The sequence below is a fragment of the Maylandia zebra genome, linkage group LG18, assembly GCF_041146795.1.
Source record: "Maylandia zebra isolate NMK-2024a linkage group LG18, Mzebra_GT3a, whole genome shotgun sequence".
NCBI lineage: Eukaryota > Metazoa > Chordata > Actinopteri > Cichliformes > Cichlidae > Maylandia > Maylandia zebra.
In genome coordinates this window covers 24391671-24411764 of record NC_135184.1, presented here as the reverse complement: position 1 = coordinate 24411764, position 20094 = coordinate 24391671, and the positions used below count along the sequence as shown (strand labels likewise).

Here is a 20094-nt window from a genome sequence, read left to right as displayed (position 1 = left end):
AACTGGATTATGACTAACACGAGGGCTGTGCAAAAGGCCTTTGCTAGGAAAGTGGGCAGTAGGTGCAGTGATTTATTGAAACATGTTCAAACGTACATGGAAATGCAGTATATAAGGCAAAAACAAAAAAACAGAGTTCATATAATTCTAACGTGCTTGAAAGTTGATATTTGACCACCTTTATTCTTCATCACAGCCTGAACTCACTTAATCAGAATCAGAATACTTTATTAATCCCTGGGGAAATTACGTAGCATTAGGCAGGTAGAATTAGGCACCTTTCCTGTAATTTCTCTAAGTAGTCTTGCTAGTGCTCCAAGCTTCTCGAAGGACATTCAGAGGTCGTCTTTGGATGTTAGCTGCCTTCTGTTCTCTGTCAAGATGATCCCACACTGCTTCAAAAATGTTGAGGTCCAGGCTCTGGGGAGGAGAATCCATAGTGTGATAGTGTGCCATTGTGTGTGTGTGTGTGTGTGTTTATATACAGGTATGCTTTTACTTCATCTGCAGTGTGTTTGGGATCATTGTCATGTTCAAAAAATGAAGGTGTTGTCAATCAGACGCTTTCCAGATGATATTGCTTGGCGAATCGAAATTAGGTCATGACTTTCAGATACTGTTCATGTGCTATAGATAGTTTTGTTGGCCTTATACTTCTTCTTTTGTCCTCTGCTTGCCCAGTTTACTATTTTCCTTAGGAAAATACTGCACACAGTACTGAGATCTGATGCATTTTCAGCTAACAGCTCGTTGGGAAGCACCTTGTTGATGCAATAATTTTATTTTAATGCCTGCCAAACTTTGTGATCTTTGGTATTTTTTGTACTACAGAAATGTAAAGAAATTATTTGCTGACCAGCTGCTAGTAACAAAGTGCCTAAAGATAGAATTTAAAATAGGTTCTTTTGTAAATTGTCTGTTATTTGTAGACACAACACTGGTACCCTTTCATGCTTCAGTGAGTCATAGGTTATTTTTAACTGGCTTAACAAACAACAACAAAAAATTCGTAAAATGGTCAGGTACAAGGACTGGACTGAAAAAGCACCCAATGTCCAAAGGAAAACTTTGAAACACCTTCAGATGTTTGTTTTTTTTAATACCAAGAAAATCTGGAATCAAAATATTTTTAATAATGAGGGATGGCTCAAGATTATAGCACAGAACTGTATATTAAAGCTAAATCATTCCCATGTTATCTGCCCAATGCTATGATACTGTGGGGATTGAAAACTTTAAGGCCATAAGGGCATAAACATGGTATAACTACATCATTAAGAGGCTTGATTGAGTCATGAAACAAAAATGAAGATAAACCTGTTAGCTCTGTGTTAATCTTTACCACAAACCAAAGTCCTTTGGTTGGCAGCAACAATGGCAGTTTCCCCACATTCTCTAATCTAGGTTTTATAGCGAACAGGTCAGTTGTGCATATGCATTTGTCAAATCTCTATTTTCTTTCCTCTTAATCATTTACCCCTAAACCGGTTTGTATTCAAATTCAGTGAGTACATAGCTGTATTATCTGATGAGATGTTGGACTCTGATGACTGCACCTTGGCCTTGGATGGTCTGTTTTTTGACAAACCCGCTGTCCATGAAGTGTAAGTACAAAAAGTGTCCCACTTATTCCCTTTTGTCTTTACTCCTGTAATCTGAATTATTCTTTTTGACAGAAAACCACTGCACCAGGAGGTCAGTCAATGGCAGCTGGAAGAGCCTCCATCTCTTACTCATATTCCAGCCACTCAGGATATACAAGAGGAAGCTGAATCGCTCTCTACACGATACAGTATGTTGTGCTCAGGATTAGGTTGAATTCCTTTTCACTTGACTTGAGTAAACTGCTCAGTATCAGGCCAATTGAAGCCCTACTAAATTTAACTCTGTGACTCACTGACTCAGTGGCTTGAATAGGCTTGAAAGCATTCCCAGTTTTCTTTGACTTTGCATAAACAAATCTGAATCTGGGTCTTATGATATATTCAGGTATAGATGGAAAGGTTAATTCCCCGATGTTAACTTTGTTTAATCTAATCAAAGCACTGAAGGCGGCTTTATTAAATTTTTTAGAGGGAAACGCATCACAGCTACCAGCAACTTGGATTCAACTCTTTCTCATTCTTCAATGTGACTTGCAGGTTTCTCAGAGGCAACCCATAAGTTTCAGCCTCTTTTTAAAGGATCTGCTGGCCTTAAGGTTCTACCTTCAGCAATCAGCAGTTCCTGCAGTTTTAACAGTGATAAGAAAGAGACTGAGAAGACTAACGGAGGTAGCAGCAGCAGCACCAGCCAATGCGATGGCCTCCAGGGAGGTGAAGGGTTCAGGGATTACTCTCAGGGTGGTTGTCAGAGTGGCAGAGGTGGCGATGAAACCCTGCAGGACTCTGGTCATGTGGGCCTCAGCAGATGGTTGTCTCAGGACTGCAGCAAAAGCCTGCCTCTACGGACAAGGAAAGTCTTAGTTATGTGCACATTGTTTTCAGATATTTACTGTGTTGCATGTGTTTAATGATGAGTAGAAACGTAACAGTTCCTTGTTTTCAAGGCGTTTTAACTGCAGACCCATCACTGTGACCCATGTGATGCCATAAAAAGCAAGTCAACTCTTTGCTGATCTGCGTTATATGGCCCGTGGGATGTTTAAACTAACAGGATTACTATCATTCACTCTATAAAACACACATTTCCATTTTTTTATACATGTGTACCGTAGTGCTGATTTACTCTTTAATCTCTGGACTCATAATAACACAAGAAGATGCTAAGCTATCCTCCATGTTAGCCTTGTTACCTGATTGTGCAGCCCCCTAACAGTCTAATCTGCTTCCACCTCTCTTCTCTTTCATTTCTTTATTTCCTCCTCCTTCCCACAACAGCTTGTTCAATATTCAGGTGTATACCAGTGGAGGTGACTCTTTAAACACAGGTGACCTCAGTAGCAGTGGCGGCAGCAATCAGACAACATCCAGACCTCAAACTTTTCTCAGTCAGGTTACCATGGCGACAGCGCCTCCTCCTCCTCCTCTTCCTCTTCAGCCGCCACGGGCGACAGTTGGCTGCGCAGCTCCTCCTTTCCCCTCCAAGCCCACCCTCTCACCCCCTCCCATGGGTTCATCTGCAGCGAGCGGCCGACCCCCGCAGCAGGCGGCACATGCAGAGACGCAGGACAAGGGCACAAAGAAAGGTTTCGTTCCGCCCATGACGCCTCGGCCGCTCCTAATCCAAGGTGTTACACTGCACTGATATACTGGCAGGTTGACGCTGCGCTCACTGTGTAGGAGCTCTTTAAATACAGCTCATATAGCTTCTGTAAAGTGTTGCAGCTCATCAACATGCCAATGTCTGGCCATGGTAGCAGCTGCCATGGTGTATTTGGGTGTGATGAGGTGAGCTCTGCCCATTGATTGCTCCAGTGTAATGAAACATACTGGTCACTAGGTGGTGAATAGTAGATGCAGTGGACAGGAACAATAGAGGCCATTTTAACCCATTGTAGTCTGCAAAGAATCAGCAGATTCTCTTTCGTCACAAATGTACAACACTACCAAATGCTGCATATTCAATTCAATGTGTAATTGTTTCAATGAAAATCTTGCATTAATGAAAATTTATAATGTCTTAAATAATATTGTCATTTCAGGATCTTCTGGATCTGGAGTTTTGCGCCCAGTTTCAGAAATACGTATCCTTTTTCTTGTTCAAATTGACACAATTTGAAGCTGTTAGGTAGTGTCTGAATCAAAGTGATGTTTCCTAAAACCTGTTACACAGCATTTAAGTTCAGATCTGTCTTCAGTGAGTTTCCCTTTTTCAATTACGTTCAGTCCAAAGCTCTGGATGATGTAAGCATTTGTTTGTAAATCTGCATACACAGAAATCATGAAAAACACATCTGGTTAAATGTAAATTTACACCTGTGTAAATGTAAACTACCCCTGGCACTGTGTCCTCCAGTATATGTGTGTTTGGTCTGTCTGCAGGTTCTTTATACAAATAAAAACTTTGTGGCCTGTGCTCCGACTGGATCTGGTAAAACAGTGCTGTTTGAGCTGGCAATCATTCGCCTGCTAATGGAGACACCAGAGCCCTGGAGAGATGTCAAAGCTGTATATAGTGAGCATGCAGTATTATTGGCTATAAGCTGCTAAATCCCACTGCTCATTCACATTTATTCAGTGCTTTGAAATGGCACACCTAGCTATAATCACACACAGGGGCTTTGAATATGTGTGTTACTTTCACCATGTTCTGATTTTTTTACTCCAATAATTTTTGGGGGGAGGATTTTTGACTTATGAAGCTCTCGTATAAAGAATCCATTGTTTGTTTTCACCAGTGGCCCCTATCAAAGCTCTCTGCAGTCAGTGCTTTGAGAGCTGGAAAAAGAAGTTTAGTCCTCTGGGGCTGACCTGCAAGGAGCTGACTGGTGACACAGAGATCGATGACTTCTTTGAGATTCAGGACTCCCACATCATCCTGACCACACCTGTATGTGACAATATGAAGCAGCATAATTATGCAAATGCAAAATAAAGGGTAGAAAAGGAGGGGAAATGTAAAATAAGATGTTATGTCTTAGTTAAATATTGTTATATTTCTATGCATCATAGATTGATACATGATCATTTATATTTTTAAGGAAAAGTGGGACAGCATGACCCGAAAGTGGAAGGATAACTGTTTGCTGCAGCTAGTTAGGCTCTTCCTTATCGACGAGGTCAGTGTGTTTGTCACATATTTTGCTCACAGAACCGTTTTTGGATGTTACTTCTTGCCTCTTTATTTTCCTGCACAGTGGGGGATGCACTGGCTACTTTGTGTCTTAGGATAGAACATTGCACGATAGCACATAATTAGCCTCTGCCCTCAGCACTTTATTTTACTTGAGGTTATCCATTAAAAATGATGGAACATCTTGTTCCTGGAGTCTCTATTATGGGAGTACACAGACACTGGCCTAGTTCCTTTAGACTTGCACTCATTTATGTTAATAATAAAACATAAAGATTGATTTTGTATTTTACGTGCATACAAATATCCCTGAGCCGTTTCCACACATGAAAAATATTTTTGTACCAGGTGCATGTCGTGAAGGATGCAACCCGCGGTGCCACGTTGGAAGTGGTGGTGAGCAGGATGAAGGCAGTACACACCTTCAGGACTTCACAGTATCCAGAGGCCAGCCTCTCTATGAGAGTTGTGGCTGTGTCTGCTACCATACCCAATGTATCTGATGTAAGCACCCGCTGTACCTGTTTGCATTGTCTCTCATTTGTAGATCAGTAACTTGTGGATTCTCAAACTTCCTGCTTGTTTTTAGATAGCAGACTGGCTGTCAAATGAGAACGGCCCGGCCATATATCTGGATATGGATGAGAGCCACCGTCCGGTGAAGCTAAGGAAGGTGGTGCTGGGATTCCCCTGTGGTCCAAATCAAACTGAGTTCAAGTTTGATTTGGCACTTAACTACAAGATAGCCAACATCATACAGACGTACGCTGAGCAGAAGCCTGCACTTGTGGTGGGTTGTAAAATGTATCCAAACTGCATGTTGTTTATGCTTTCTTTCTGAACATGACAGAAGATGCAGGTTTTTGGGTTTTTTTGCCTCATTATCTGAAAATTGTGTCTTGTAGTTTTGCTCTACAAGGAAAGGAACTCAGCAGTCAGCCGCAGTTCTGGCTAAGGATGCTCGATTCATCATGAGCATCGAGCACAAGCAAAGGTTTGATGTTCAATCATCCGCAGTGAAACATCCGCGCACGTGCAAGTTTACAGAGCAGGCTGTTCTGATTGAACTTGTGTGATCTGCTTGACTCTGCAGGTTGATGAAATATGCAAACTCCATTCTCGATTCTAAACTGAGAGGTAAGGTATCTGAAACATGTTATCAGTGGTACTTTTTAAAAGAAAAATGACCTTGGGGCCTCCTTTAGTGGTTTGCAATGTGCTCAGTGATGCTTTGTAGTTTCAGTTTCAACATCCTCTCGACACAAAATAAAGTCTAAAGAAATGAGCTTGAAGAACTTGAATGGCCTGCACAGAACTCACAGATCTCGTTTGTATCTAACTTATGTACGATGAATTGGAGAAAACACATTCAATAATGCAGATGTTGCATTTGGTCATATTTATGTGAGTTTTGACATTGTCGACTGATGATTATGTGACACATTGGTGTATGGCCGAAAAGTAACAAGATGACAAAGACACTTGTAGTGCAGACACAGTGTATATAGAGTGTAATCAAAGGAGCTTGCAAAGAAAAGCGTCTGGACTTCTTTAAGTTGCTTGAAGACGTTTCACCTCTCATCCGAGAAGCTTCTTCAGTTCTAAGGTCAAATGGTGGAGAGTCCCAGATATAAACCTAGTGGGAGTGACCCCCCACAGAGGGACAAAAGGACCCCCTGATGATCCTCTAATCACATGAGCCAAGGTGTGAAACTGGGTGTGGGACCCAATCAGCCAGAGTTTCGGGTGTGTTCATTGTGAAACCTGGCCCCACCTTATCATGCGAATTCCTGAGGTCAGCTGGCCCAGGATGTGAGTGGGCGTTAAGGCGTCTGGGAAGGGATCTCAAAACTGGATTATAGATGGCAGAGAGTTGGTGTCGTAAACCCCGCCTCTGTTCAAAGATGGTCGCTCACAGTGGACATAGATGGCTTCTTTCACTCCTCTTTCAAACCATCTGTCCTCTCTGTCCAAAATGTGAACATTGGCATCCTCGAAAGAGTGTCCTTTATCCTTAAGATGCAGATGGACTGCTGAGTCTTGTCCTGTGGAGGTGGCTCTTCTGTGTTGTGCCATGCGCTTGTGAAGTGGCTGTTTGGTCTCTCCAATGTAGAGGTCTGAGCATTCCTCGCTGCACTGTACAGCATACACCACATTGTTAAGTTTGTGTTTTGGCGTTTTGTCTTTCGGGTGAACCAGTTTCTGTCTGAGTGTGTTGCTGGGTCTGAAATACACTGGGATGTCATGCTTGGAGAAAACTCTCCTGAGTTTCTCTGATACACCGGCTACATAGGGGATGACAATGTTGTTGCGTCTGTCCTTCTTATCCTCCCTCGCTGGTGTCTGGTCTTCTTTTCTGTGCCTCTTTGCTGACTTTAAGAACGCCCATTTAGGATAGCCGCACGTTTTGAGTGCTTCCTTTACATGTGTAAAGGAAGCACTCAAAACGTGCCCCCCCCGAAGAAAATACAGTTTCAGCTAAATAAGCTGACACAACACACTCACTTTCACTGCACACAGACAAATCGTGCTTAACTTGTGTGTAACCCCGTTTATTGAAAACTTTGTGTTTTGAATATGCAATATGTCAAATGTCTAACATAACTTTGTGGTAACTTTGTTTGCGGCCCAGATTTGGTGGCGTTAGGAGTCGGCTACCATCACGCAGGAGTTGACTTGTCTGATCGGAAGTTGATAGAAGAAGCCTTCACTATGGGAGACCTGCCTGTCCTCTGTGAGGCACAGTTTTATCCTGCGCTGTGAAGTAATATGTTACCACACAAGTGTGCAACATGATACTTTTTTTTCCCTGTCACACTGCTGACACAAACAGGAAGGACAAGTACCACAGTAATTGTTTTTGCACATCAGCTCCTTGTACCAATCACAGGGTTGTGTCAAAAATAACTTAGGTTTCTGTACAACAATAAGAAATATTGTTATTTTGATGGTAATAGTATATATATTTAAGATGATATACTTCATTTGTCTTAAAAGTGCTGAAATTGTGTGACAACAGCCAAAATATGAAACGTATCCTGTACAAATAGCAGCTAATTAATTTGAACAAAATGCAACAAAACAAAAATGAAATAATTTAAAAAAAACTAGAAACAGAAGCAACAGTGAGAGCTCAGTGAATAAACATTTAAGCAAAAGATAAAATATATTTTTTGGGCAGCACGGTGGCATGGTGGTTAGCACTGTTGCGGCACAGCAAGAAGGTCCTGAGTTCAATTCCACCATCAGGCCGGGGTCTTTCTGTGTGGAGTTTGCATGTTCTCCCCGTGTTTGCGTGGGTTCCCCCCGGATACTCTGGCTTCCTCCCACCGTCCAAAGACATGCAGCTTGTGGGGATAGGTTGATTGGAAAATCCAAATTGCCATTAGGTGTGAATGTGCGAGTGAATGTGAGTGCGAATGGTTGTCTGCATAGGTGAAGACAATAAGGGAGTCACACAGGAAATAACAAGAAGACTAAACACAAAGAGCAGAAAACTCACCGAACGTGAGACGAAAGCAAGACTAGCGGAATAAACCAGAAATACAGGAAATAAACACAACAACAAAGATAACAAAAACTCCATGAATGAATACTAAACTAGACAAATACAAACATTAAGAAAAATATGGAAAACTCAACCCAACGATGCTAGTAATGATAACTCTGGAATAACAGTGAAAAACAAAAAACTCCAACTATCCTTAGATCATAACAAACTGAGCACTAGTAGAATAACTTAACCAGTCTTCTGTTTTATTTTATGGTGTCTCAATTTGTGTTTGCTCTCTCCTAGTTACCACCAGGACTTTATCCATGGGGGTAAACCTACCAGCTCACCTGGTGGTGATCAAATCCACCATGCAGTATGTTGCAGGCTCCTGTCAGGAGTACAGCGAGGCAGATCTGCTCCAGATGATAGGCCGTGCTGGAAGACCACAGGCAATGACATGTTTATGACAGAATATAACAGCAATGAATGCATTATTATATTTAGGTTTTATGATGTACTTTCATTTTCATCCTTTCTGCCTCCAGTTTGACACATCTGCTACTGCTGTGATCATGACCAAGATTCAAACCAGAGAGAAGTACCTGAAGCTTATGAATGGGATAGAAGTCATTGAGAGCAGGTAGGACCAGTAGTAATGCTCTCTTTAAAATCCCTTCTGTCTTTTTCTTCTTTTTCTTCATATCGCTCTCTCAAGAGGACACACAGGTGGAACGATCATGGGGTAACACTAGACTCTGTTTCCACAGCTTACACAGCCACCTGGTGGAACACTTGAATGCTGAGATTGTTCTGCAGACTATCAGTGATGTCAAAATGGCTTTGGACTGGATTCGCTCCACCTTCCTTTACATCAGAGCCCTCAAGAACCCCACACACTATGGTTAGAGCCTTCTCCTGTCTTCTGCTTGTTGTTAATCAGCTGTGAGGTCCGTTAATTTTTAAAAAAACCAGTGAGTGTCAGTTTGTCCGCATTTTCATTTCAGGATTCTCTGCCGACCTAGACAGATGTGGAATTGAAGCAAAATTGCAAGGTGGGCCATAGCTGTACTTTTATGAAACTGTAGGTTACTTTTAGAAAAATACAAAAAAATTCAAGCCACAGTAACCCGGCTGCTTAAAGAGGTTTTGTGTTTGCTTGTTTTTTTTGCTCAAATGTAAGTGTCGGATCTGTTCCCTTATTGAAATTTAAGCTATGTACCGTTTCTGTCATCTTCATTAGAACTGTGTCTGAAGAATCTCAACTCTCTGTCCTCTGTTGGGCTGATCTCTATGGATGAGGATATCACCATCAAACCGACAGGTAGATGTTCAGGCTGTTTTCATGTCTTTTTTTGCAGCCAAGTCTAATACTAAAAACTTGAAACTGTTAAGCAATTTATTTCTCTCTTACAGAGGCTGGCAGGTTGATGGCTAGGTACTGCATTGCCTTTGACACCATGAAACAGTTCAGTAAAGTGTCTGGGACTGAAAACCTGTCTGATCTGGTAGGTTTTCTGTACTACGTATTTGATGTAAATGCATTTATTCAAGATTGACTCTATACAGTGTTATCCTTGACATTTTGCAGGAACAGCATGCCTGACCTTGTTCTTTCTCTTGCTGCCTCTCACAACTAAACTAAACTCAGCTAGAGAAAAAATAACCATTATGAGTATTCACCGTCCTTGTATTGTGTGTACAGATTGAGCTGCTGTCAAAGAGCAGAGAGTTCAGTGACATCCAGCTGAGAGTGAATGAGAAAAGGTCCTTGAATGCTTTGAACAGGGACAAAAACAGAGTCACCATCAGGTCAGACACATTTATAGGATGCACAAATGTATGCACAGCATCAAAAACTTTGTTTTATATGGGAAATGCATAATAGGGGGGTGAGATAGACACAAGCCAGTGAAAACTAAATCTTTATGCGTTTTTCCAGGTATCCCATTGACGGAAAGATCAAAACCAGTGAGATGAAAGTAAACTGGTAGGTTTAAAAGAAAGTGTAGTTTTTGATTTTATATTTTTCAGAATTTGCAGTGTTAAAGAATTGTATTACTGATTGTCCATGTACATAAATATTGTGCTTTGTAGTTTGATTCAGGCTCAGTTAAGCTCCATCCCAGTTCAAGATTTTGGACTTACACAGGACACAGCAAAGATCTTCAGGATTGGCATGCGCATCAGCAGATGTACGTTCAGGGAATAAGAAACGTACAAAAGACGAGTTGCCTGTATTCATGTTTTTAAGTTTTGATTTTATTATGATCCCATTCAGGTCTGTCTGAGTTTCTGAGTCAGAGGGTCAAGGCTGTTTTTTCTGCTGTGGTCAACTCCCTGATCCTGGCTAAGTGCTTCAGAGCAAAGCTTTGGGAAAACTCACCCTATGTTTCCAAACAGCTGGAAAAGATAGGTGGATGCCTCTCTATGTTCTTTTTACATTATAAATTGATACAGCATACTGCATTGTAGGTCAACTGCTCATGCAGTAATACTAGAAGAAATATTATTATGCCACAACTGCTGCATAATGGAAATATTAATAAACCAAATATTCTTTCTGTTAGACGTACACTCACTGGACACTTCATTAGGTACACTTTGCTAGTACTGGGTTGAACCACCTTTTGCCTTCATTTCTGTCTTTTATTCTTTATGGCACAGATTCAACAGGGTGCCGTAAACTTTCCTCAGAGATTTTGGTCCATATTGACATAATCACATCACACAGTTGCTGCAGATTTGTCAGCTGACTCTTCTTTTGCATCACATCCCTAAGGTGCTCTATTGGATTAAGATCTGGTGACCCCCGGGGCCATTTGAGTCCAACAAACTCATGTCATGTTCAAAAAAACAGTTTTAGATGATCTGAGCTTTGTGACATGGTGTGTTATCCAGCTGGAAGCAGCCATCAGAGGATGGGTACACTGTGGTCATAAAGGGATTGACATGATCAGCAACAATACTCAGGGAGGCTGTCGTGTTTTAAAGAACTTCAGCCGGTACTGAGGAGCACAAAGAGTGCCAATAAAATGCCACCTCATTACACCCCCCCACCCCCACCCTACCGTTGATGTCATGTTGCTAATGCCAAATTCTGACCCTGCTTTTTTGAATGTTGCAGTAGAAATTGAGACTCATCAGACCAGATAAAATGTTTCCAGTGCTCTGCATTTTTGTGAGTCCCTCCAGTTTCCTGTTATTCGCTAACAGGAGTGACACCCAGTGTGGTTTTTCAAGGTTCCAGAGATACTCTTCTGCATTCCTTGTTTGTAAAAAGTAGTTATTTGAGTTACAGTTGCCTTCTTATCAGCTCAAAGCAGTCTGCTTATTATTCTTATTCTCCCACTTGCAGCGTCGACCATTTTCTCCCAGAGAACTGGCACTCACTCGCTGGCTCGCTAACTCACGCCCTCTTTTCAGGTCATTCTTTGTAAATCCTAGAGATGGTTATGTGGGAAAATCACAGTACATCAGCAGTTTCTAAAATACTCAGACCAGCCCATCTGCAATCAGCAACCACAGCATGTTCAAAGTCATCATGTTAAATAATGTTGCGGCTAACAAGCAGTTGAACAGGTGTACCTAATAAAGTGACACAATAGGTTATTGTATATTGTCGTTACAGTTTATAGTAATTAAGTAATAACATGGGTTGTTTCAGGCCAAACTCTGTCAACTGCCATGGTGCATGCTGGACTCACCACATTCAGCAAAATAGAGCAAACCAACGCCAGAGAGCTTGAGCTGGTAAGTCTGTGTAATACTTAAAAGTAAAATGCTTTATAATCTGAAGATAATCTAATAATTAATCTAATCTAAATTATCTAAAGCTTTTAATTTGTGTGCTCAGTTTGTTGTTCAGTGGGTGTGTGGTTGACGTGGTACGTTTTGGTTCACATGCGTGTGACTACAAACTTTGGCCAGGTCATGAGGAAGTTGCACCACCCTACACCCACCTACTTTTACCTTCACATGATGCCACTATTTCTTTCACACTTTAGGTTAATGTGAAAAAAAACAACTAAAAAAACAAGAGTAGACAACAATACCTAGTTTCTTAACCAAGTATCCTCACAAAACGTGTCCATTTCACGTTTGCCTCTCCAAACCTGAAATGGACACTTGTTCATGCCTGTCCATTTCACGTGGAGAGGCAAAGCGTGAAATGGACACACATGAAGAAGTTGCATTAGTGCATGCTGACATTGCATTATTAGCAGGAGGTAATATATTTAAAGCCAGAAAGTTGGTATTGAGCTAAAAACATAAGTGCATTCCAGTGTCCTTAATCATCTGACTCTATTAAACTAATATGTACGTACACTTAAATGTGTCTGTTTAAACGCTTTCCCATGATTATTTTCATGTTGGCTTTAAAAAAAAAAAATCTCCCTCCACTGTTACTGCAGATTACTGCAACTTCTGCATGCTCGTACGTTTCACATTTTGGAGCGACAAAATGTGAAATGGACACGGTGAACTGGTGTGTCTGTTACACACTTGTAGTGATATCAGGTTGATGTTAAATACCAACAACTAAAGGTGAAAGTGTAATTCTGTTTTTTCAAAATCACTCAGTTAATGTTAAGCATCTCCTCAAGCACTTAATGTCTGCTGAAAGTGTTTGGGTGTAACTTTTGCAAACTTTATGTTCAGATTCTCAATAGGCATCCGCCATTTGGAAACCAAATCAGAGAGTCTGTCATACACCTCCCAAAGTATGACGTAATGGTGGAGCAGGTAAATGGCATTGCAAACTATTGTTATCACGGCACAAGGCACAAGCACTTCATATTTGTTGATCTTAAAAAATCTGAAATCATAAATATTTGATCATAAATGTAGTGAAAAATAGAAAAATACACTAAAATTTGATTATTTTTTTTTGTGCTGGATGTTTAAACCACATTTACATATTTAATTCTTCATTCTTCATTCTTGGCCTTTGCTCACACGAGAGCTTCAAGAGGGCAGTTAATGTGAATGTGATTTCTTCTGGGCATGGCTACAAAAAATCAAAGGAGATTATTTTGAGCTTTCAGTTAGCCACAGTTCCCTCTTTAATGCGTTTTAGCCAACATAATCTCTTACTTGTTAATATGTAAAATGGCACAGTATACTGTTAGCTTGCTGAAGGTCCAGCATTTAAATTATTTATATTTTCTTGGCTTTTATTTGAAAGCTATTTCAAAATTGTACCTGTTTTCACCCATATCAACACATTTAAGTGTTTATTTCCATGTCTGTTCTGTATCATGTTCCTCTAAAGCTGTTGTGATTTATAGCTTCCAAGGTACAGCAGCACCACAGCAGAGATTGTGCTTAAAGTGAGCCTCAAAAACCAAGCACAGCTGCTGACCAGGAGAGCAGCTCAAGACCACCATTATGCCTCCGTCGTCATCGGAGACGCTGATAACAATGTCGTCTTTCTGCAGAAACTCACGTGAGGATAAAACACCATGTCTTGACTTTCACCTTTTGTAAAAGAAGCCAAAATATGGAACGCCAACATATGCTGTTTGTTTTCCAGGGACGTAATGCTGCTGAAGGGTGGTAGCTGGTCAAAGAAGATTGAGGTGGCGAAGGCTATGAAAGGAGATGAGATCAGTGTGCATCTTATCAGTTCAGAATATGGTAAACCATGGAAGCACATTTACATTGTAACCAAAAAGAGGAAAACAGCAACATCTCATTTGGTTCCAATTTTTTGTATTTTTTTAAATGAAGGTAACAGCTCACTGTGTCCTTTGGTGTATAGACTCTTATACTGGACTGAATATATGTAAGGAGAGGATTTACCATGCGTTTCTTCTGCTGTAGTGGGTCTGGACATCCAGCAGAAGTTCACAGTGTACTACTCTGCAGCTCGAAGATTTGGGACTGAAAATCCACACAACATAACGCAGGATGCCAGGAGACCGCAATCGGTGCTGAAACCACTATCAACAAATCAGGCTGCAACTCACAGGGAGAACGGCACATCTGTGGGAGAAGAGAGCAGTTGTAGCTTTGGTACAGATTACTTTTTCATGCTTTATCATGATATGGTTTATAAATATTGTATTTCTTCTGAGGCAAATGCATATTTTGTTTGTTGATACATTTTTTTCAGACTTCAAATGTTATATTTTTTAAACTTTTTAAATGTTCTTTTGCAGATATGGGCAATAAAAGACATTGCAACCACTTCTGCAAAAACAAGGCTTTCTGTGCCCATGACTGTTGTGAGTATGATGCATTTTATGAATCTGTCTGTGCAGAGGTCCTTCCTGCCACAGCGTGCCAACAGTGTTCATGCATGTCCTCCCAAGGTAAAGTAGGTGTTACTGTGACAAGAAAGAGGTCAGCAAACCAAGAAACCAGTTTCACTTCATATTTGAAAGACCTGAGGAGCCGATGTGACACATTTGCGCCGACCCCTGTTAAGCGACTCAAAGTGAGCAAAATATCATATCTGAACCCACATCTCATACTTTCAGTAGCTTTATCTAGACTTTTAAATGTGTTGTGTGTCTGAGGGTGTGCTATATCCAAGCAATCTCAATAGGTCATAAACAGTACAGCAGAATAACATTGTATTATGTTCTTACTCCTAAAAAACTGCAGAAGCTGACCAGTCACCAGTAGTTACAATAAAACAATTAAAAGAAATTTCAGTCAAGTATGGAAGTTGCAAATAAAAAAAGATATGCACTATCCACATGGCAGACTTACATATATGTCCTATTATAAGAATAGGACGTATATGCAATGTAAACAATCCTTATTGTGGATTTATAAGTGGAAATTGTTTAGTAGCAATAAGGGACACTGAAACATATATAATGCACATAGTATGTGCATTAAAGTTGTATTTGGCATACAGAAAATACAATTATACAAAAAAGAAAGTCTTTACAGCTATTTACAAAACTGAGGTACTAACGCCAGACACACACACAAGGTTATACTTGCAAATTACTGGGCACAGACACTCTATCAAAATAACGAATCAAAAACACATGCTCTTTGTTGGATGGCGGAGGCTAGTAGAGAGGAGGGCCAGGTGGCTGTCATCTGGTAGTTAAGTACTGGAGGTGATCAACCAATTATCCAATCCCAAGACAGGAAGAGACTCCACCCAGCTACTCAGCAGGCACGCCCAGGTGTCCACCTCCTAAGAGAGAAAGGGGAAAAAACCCACAGCCATCCTCTGGTGGGAGGAGTCGCACATAACACAAACACTGACAACCTTGGATCATAACACTAGTGTATTTAGAAAAAATCAGAATGTTAGATTTTTAAATCACCAAATATCAGTATCGATCTTAAAAATCCAATAAGTCGAGCTCTAAAACTTCTACTTTACAGCGTTGTTTCATTTCTCCTGCCACAGTCTTTCGATCAGCTTGAGGCCTGGACTTTGACTGGGCCATTACTACGCCTTGGCGTAGATTTGCTGCTGTGGTTCTGTTTTGTTTTGATCGCGCATGACCCAATTTCAGCCAGGCTTCAGCTGGAGACAGATGGCTTCACATATGAGTTTAGAACAAGTTTGGTATACAGAGGAGTTCATGGTGGACTCAATGACTGCAAGGTGCCCAAGTCTTGTGGCTATAAGACAAACCCAAATCATCACTTCTCCACCAACATGCTTGACAGTTGGTTTACAGTGTTTATGCTGATATGCTTGATGATTGTGTTGCTGTGCACTATGGAAAACTTTGATCTTGTCTGTCCAGAGGACATTGTTCTAGAAGTCTTGTAGTTTGTTCAGGGACAATTTTGCATACCTAAGCTGTGCTGCCATGTTCTTTTTATAGAGAAGAGGCTTCCTCCTGGAAATCCTTCCAAGCACACTGCACTTGTTCAGTCTTTTTTTGTAATTGTACTCCCATGATCTTCAATGTTTAACATGCTAACTGAGGCCTGTTTTTGTTCTTTCTCTGAACACTGCATGATCTAATCTTGGGGTGAATTTGAGAATATTGTGGCATTGTGTTAACACACACATAAATGCTCCATGCCAGTAAACTGCCAAAAAGTTTGCTTTTATAGAGGCGCTCACACTTGCTGATGATCAGTTAATTAACTGTATTGGATTAGCAGCTGCTAATTACCCTTTATGATGGTTTTATTAAGTATAAAATATAAAATATTTCGAAGCTCATTCAGTCCAAAGTTCCCTAGGCAGATATACTCTGTGTATAACTATGAGGGCATAAGCATTGTTTTGGGTTTCTGTAATATTTTGCACCAAAATAACTAATTATAGAAAATGGCATATATATATTTTTTGTAAAGAAAACCGTCTTCTGCACACGGCGGGCACGTTGTCTGTATTCCTGAGCTAATTAATAATATGGGTGATGTTCTGTTTTATTTCTTTAGATGAAAATGGCTGAGGAGCCTGTGTCGCTCAGCATGCAAAGGTTTGCTTACAAACCCAAAGAGATGCTTCCACCCCCTTCATGGTACACACAGCCACACTGAAATTACAGATTTATCTTGATTCTTATGTGCAAACATGTTAATAGTTTCCTTAAAAGAAAAGCTGAACATTAGATTCTCAACAATCATGAGCAAAGACGCACTTGGCTCACATTACTTTCAAGCTTGGTTTTTTTCCATCTGAAGGAATAAAGAAAATCTCTGTAAAGCTTCAGTGAGACCTCAGTCTGGGACTGACTTGGCAAGTGAAGCTCAACTACCTGACGTAGAAAGCCTGAATGACCTTGACGGAGGTAAACGAGTGACATGACTAAGCTCCACATATTCCTTAACATTTGAATGTCACTTCTATCATATCTTCTTTGTGTCACGTGTTATATCATATATCATTGATATGTTATATCATCAGCTGTTTTCTTTCTTTTTATTTTTTGAGATTATGATGACTATTATGTGGAGGACATGTACACAACGATGGGAGGGCCTTCCCAAAACGCTGCTGCAGCTCATCCTCACCATCAAAGTATTGTTAAATAACTTCAAACTCAGTAGCAGACGGACCATCCTGTTGGTTCACATGTTTTTGTTCTGCTCAGCTTTAAGTTCTGCTCAGAGGAGGTCCAAGTGCAGACAATTGTTATATGGACTGTAGTAACAAAATAAAACATATTAATTAAGTCAGACATACTCAGGAACAGGTTTATTCAGCATGCACAAGATTAAATGGTAGACTTAACGAGTATCACCCAACCACGGTCAGCTTTGAAATCAATAGCTGCGTGGGAGATGGAAGAATCTAAAAAGATATTAGATAGATATTATTTTTCAAGTTGAATTTATAAATGCACACAGTTGAGAAGGATTTGATGATGTGACCATGCTTTTATCTTCCTCTGTGTTGAGGTTCCTCGTTGTGGATGACCACAGATATGAGTGTTGGGAGTCAGGACTCTCAACAGGATCTAAACCAGGTCAATATAACCAGCACGGGTCACTCAAAGAGCTCCACCGCACTGCCAGAACAGGCTGCTCTCTGCAAAAATACTTCATCCCTCCAGATACCGACTGTCAACTTTGACCTTGGAAACGAGTGGGATGACTGGGGCGATTTTGATGATGATAATCTGATCCATGCCAGCGAGCCAGCACTGACTTCATACACAACTGCACAACCTCAAATTCAGCAGTGTGGTGAAAACCGCACACCAGGTAGAGTGAACTGAAAATCAGCTTTTCACACATTTCAGTCATTAGGACTTCACTGTGACATGAACACAGTGATGTTTTAATATCACTGGATACCCTTAAGCACACATGCCCATGTGGGATTATACGTCAGATGTTCTTATGGTTTAATTAACACTATACATATGTCTTTATGTAGGCTATGTTACAGCTTCAGCACCAGTATTACTCAGCCACTCACACATCAAACCTTCCATAACCGCTGTGACTACACCACTGAGGTAAGACCACAACCTTATGCACCATTAACCAACAAGTAAGGTATAACCAGGAAGCCAGGAACCAGAAACTGTGTGACATACTGTATGTGTAGTGAGATAGTACCAGTAACCGTTAGAAAATTTGTCATATTTGCAGACTCCAGTTGTTGATCCTGGATTTTCTAAAAGTAAAAGCTTTCATGTTCCCTTCCGTTGGAAACAGCTCCCAGTTTGGATTCAGGAGACAGCCGCCCTCTCTTTTCTATTCTTTTAGTTTTAGTCGATTAAAAATCGTAATAGTGTAGATTAAATCTAAAGTAAAATACAAGTGTCAAAGTTTATAGTTTTTACACAATTTACAATGACAACTTGATATCACATGCAAAAAGTGTCTATTCTTCTCTTTTGTCGCATTGTCATGAGAAACAAGGAGCATGGAAGATGGTTGGACTGTTTAATAACAATACATGTGTAATAAATGTTTTTCATGATTATTTCAGGTTGACTTCAACAAATGTCAGTCCTGAAATCAAAAAAGCGGGACCCTCACCAGTCAGCCGGACATTCACACCACAGAAGAGAATCACACCCAAGTGGAATCCAAAAGTGCATGTATGTGCACACGCGGGAATGTGCACATGTCTATTTGTGCAGTTAGTTGTTATATGTAAAAACACTGAGAACACCATTTTCTGTCTGTTGACATCTTTTAGTTATCTATTATCTATTTAACTGTCTATTTATTCAGTTAGTACAGTAAAGCTCATACTTGTGCTATTTTTCAGTTAATGGTTCTAACCTCACCTTTCTCAAATGTAACAGCCAGCAGTCAAGCTAATGTGCAGACATGAATCATGGCTCTATTTCTTTTTGTTGTGCAGAGGCCAAATATTTTCAGTGAGGAAACCACTATAAAAACATCATTAGAACTTCTAAAACAGCCCGAGGAGGCAAAAGTGACTAGGAGATTGGATTTCTTTTCAGCATTGAGTGCCCCACCCAACGCCAGCTCATCTCTCAATAGAAGGTAAAAAAGTGGCCTTGATTCACACCTATTGCATGTTTTCTCAGCAAATAAAAAAAGTGATCCTATATGCAGGGGATATGGGATAAGCATACTTCCTTACAGGATTAATAAATACCCTTTTTCCTTTTTTCCCCCTTTTGCATATAACACCAGCAGCAAAGAGGAAGATGCTTTTGTTGGCATTTTTGATGGAATATTTTAGAAGTACTGGTGGACACACTCTGATATAAACATGTCCCTAATGTAAGGTTCTTTCTGTTTCCTGTGAGATTTTCACCTGGAGTTATATATTGTTGCATTGTTCATTCTTATTTTGTATTGTAAATGAAACAAGTTCAAAAGGGTTTTTTGATGTGATTGTATTTATGTGCGCTGTTTACTTAATAAAGCCTGCGTTCACCGGAGGATTCAGTGGAGTCTTTGGGTAATTTCTCAATGTGTGAACTCACTTGTAGACTAATTACAAGTAGTTTTGTGACAACTGTCTAGTATCATAGGTGTGTATTCAAAGACTGCCATTCAAGTTGTTGCGTACTCCAGTGAAAGTATTAATTTCAACTTAATGCAAAGGAATACGTTCACATGTCTCTACATATAAATCTTGTTGCATGGTGGTGCAAAAATAGTATTTTACTGTTATTTTTAGATTATTTTTTTTTTGTAGATTCAACTAGCTGTTGTGAAAGTAATGAGCATACTAGTAACAAAGTACCTAAAGATACAATTCAAAACTGGTTCTTCGCTAAGTTGGCTGTTTATACCTTGTGTTAGATGATGATGACTTTTTTATGCTTAGTTATAGTTCTGTTTTTGGTGGCTTAACAAACAAAATAATTAATTTCACTAAACATGGTCAGGTACATTGAAAAGACTGAAAATTATTTTAAAAAAGCAGCCTCCTAAGAAAAATGTCCAATGAGGTTTTGAAAACCTGGAGAGAAAAAGTATAAGGAATTCTGTCT

At 40.2% G+C, this 20094-nt stretch overlaps 1 protein-coding gene across 4 annotated transcripts; it reads left to right on the top strand.

Annotated features, from left to right (window-relative positions):
- The first annotated feature begins 2514 nt into the window (after positions 1-2514).
- On the top strand, positions 2515-19533 carry hfm1 (helicase for meiosis 1). 4 transcript variants are annotated; one of them, XM_004570547.6, is made up of 36 exons: positions 2515-3229; positions 3644-3685; positions 3775-3845; positions 3984-4116; positions 4340-4491; positions 4643-4720; positions 5083-5238; positions 5324-5524; positions 5640-5728; positions 5828-5871; positions 7367-7468; positions 8531-8676; positions 8773-8867; positions 8995-9128; positions 9232-9279; positions 9468-9548; positions 9641-9732; positions 9930-10036; positions 10167-10214; positions 10322-10419; positions 10506-10640; positions 11892-11977; positions 12887-12970; positions 13516-13673; positions 13761-13864; positions 14051-14242; positions 14389-14454; positions 14542-14666; positions 16601-16683; positions 16847-16953; positions 17097-17183; positions 17564-17869; positions 18045-18126; positions 18606-18717; positions 18987-19132; positions 19286-19533. In XM_004570547.6, exons 1-36 carry the CDS (start codon positions 3001-3003, stop codon positions 19332-19334), a joined length of 4068 nt encoding a protein of 1355 aa, XP_004570604.3. In that variant the 5' UTR covers positions 2515-3000; the 3' UTR covers positions 19335-19533. The 4 variants fall into 4 exon arrangements, with proteins under 4 accessions (XP_004570604.3, XP_076732874.1, XP_076732873.1 ...); XM_076876759.1 differs by having other exon boundaries at positions 13761-13957; positions 19289-19533; XM_076876758.1 differs by having other exon boundaries at positions 13761-13957.
- The last annotated feature ends 561 nt before the right edge of the window (positions 19534-20094 follow it).

Excerpts from the sequence above, each read along its gene's own strand:
- hfm1 (XM_076876758.1), top strand. The coding sequence starts at position 3,001 with ATGGCGACAGCGCCTCCTCCTCCTCCTCTTCCTCTTCAGCCGCCACGG. Across the intron at positions 8,677-8,772 it reads GCCGTGCTGGAAGACCACAG|TTTGACACATCTGCTACTGC; the intron begins GCAATGACATGT and ends TTCTGCCTCCAG. Across the intron at positions 9,129-9,231 it reads CAAGAACCCCACACACTATG|GATTCTCTGCCGACCTAGAC; the intron begins GTTAGAGCCTTC and ends TTTTCATTTCAG.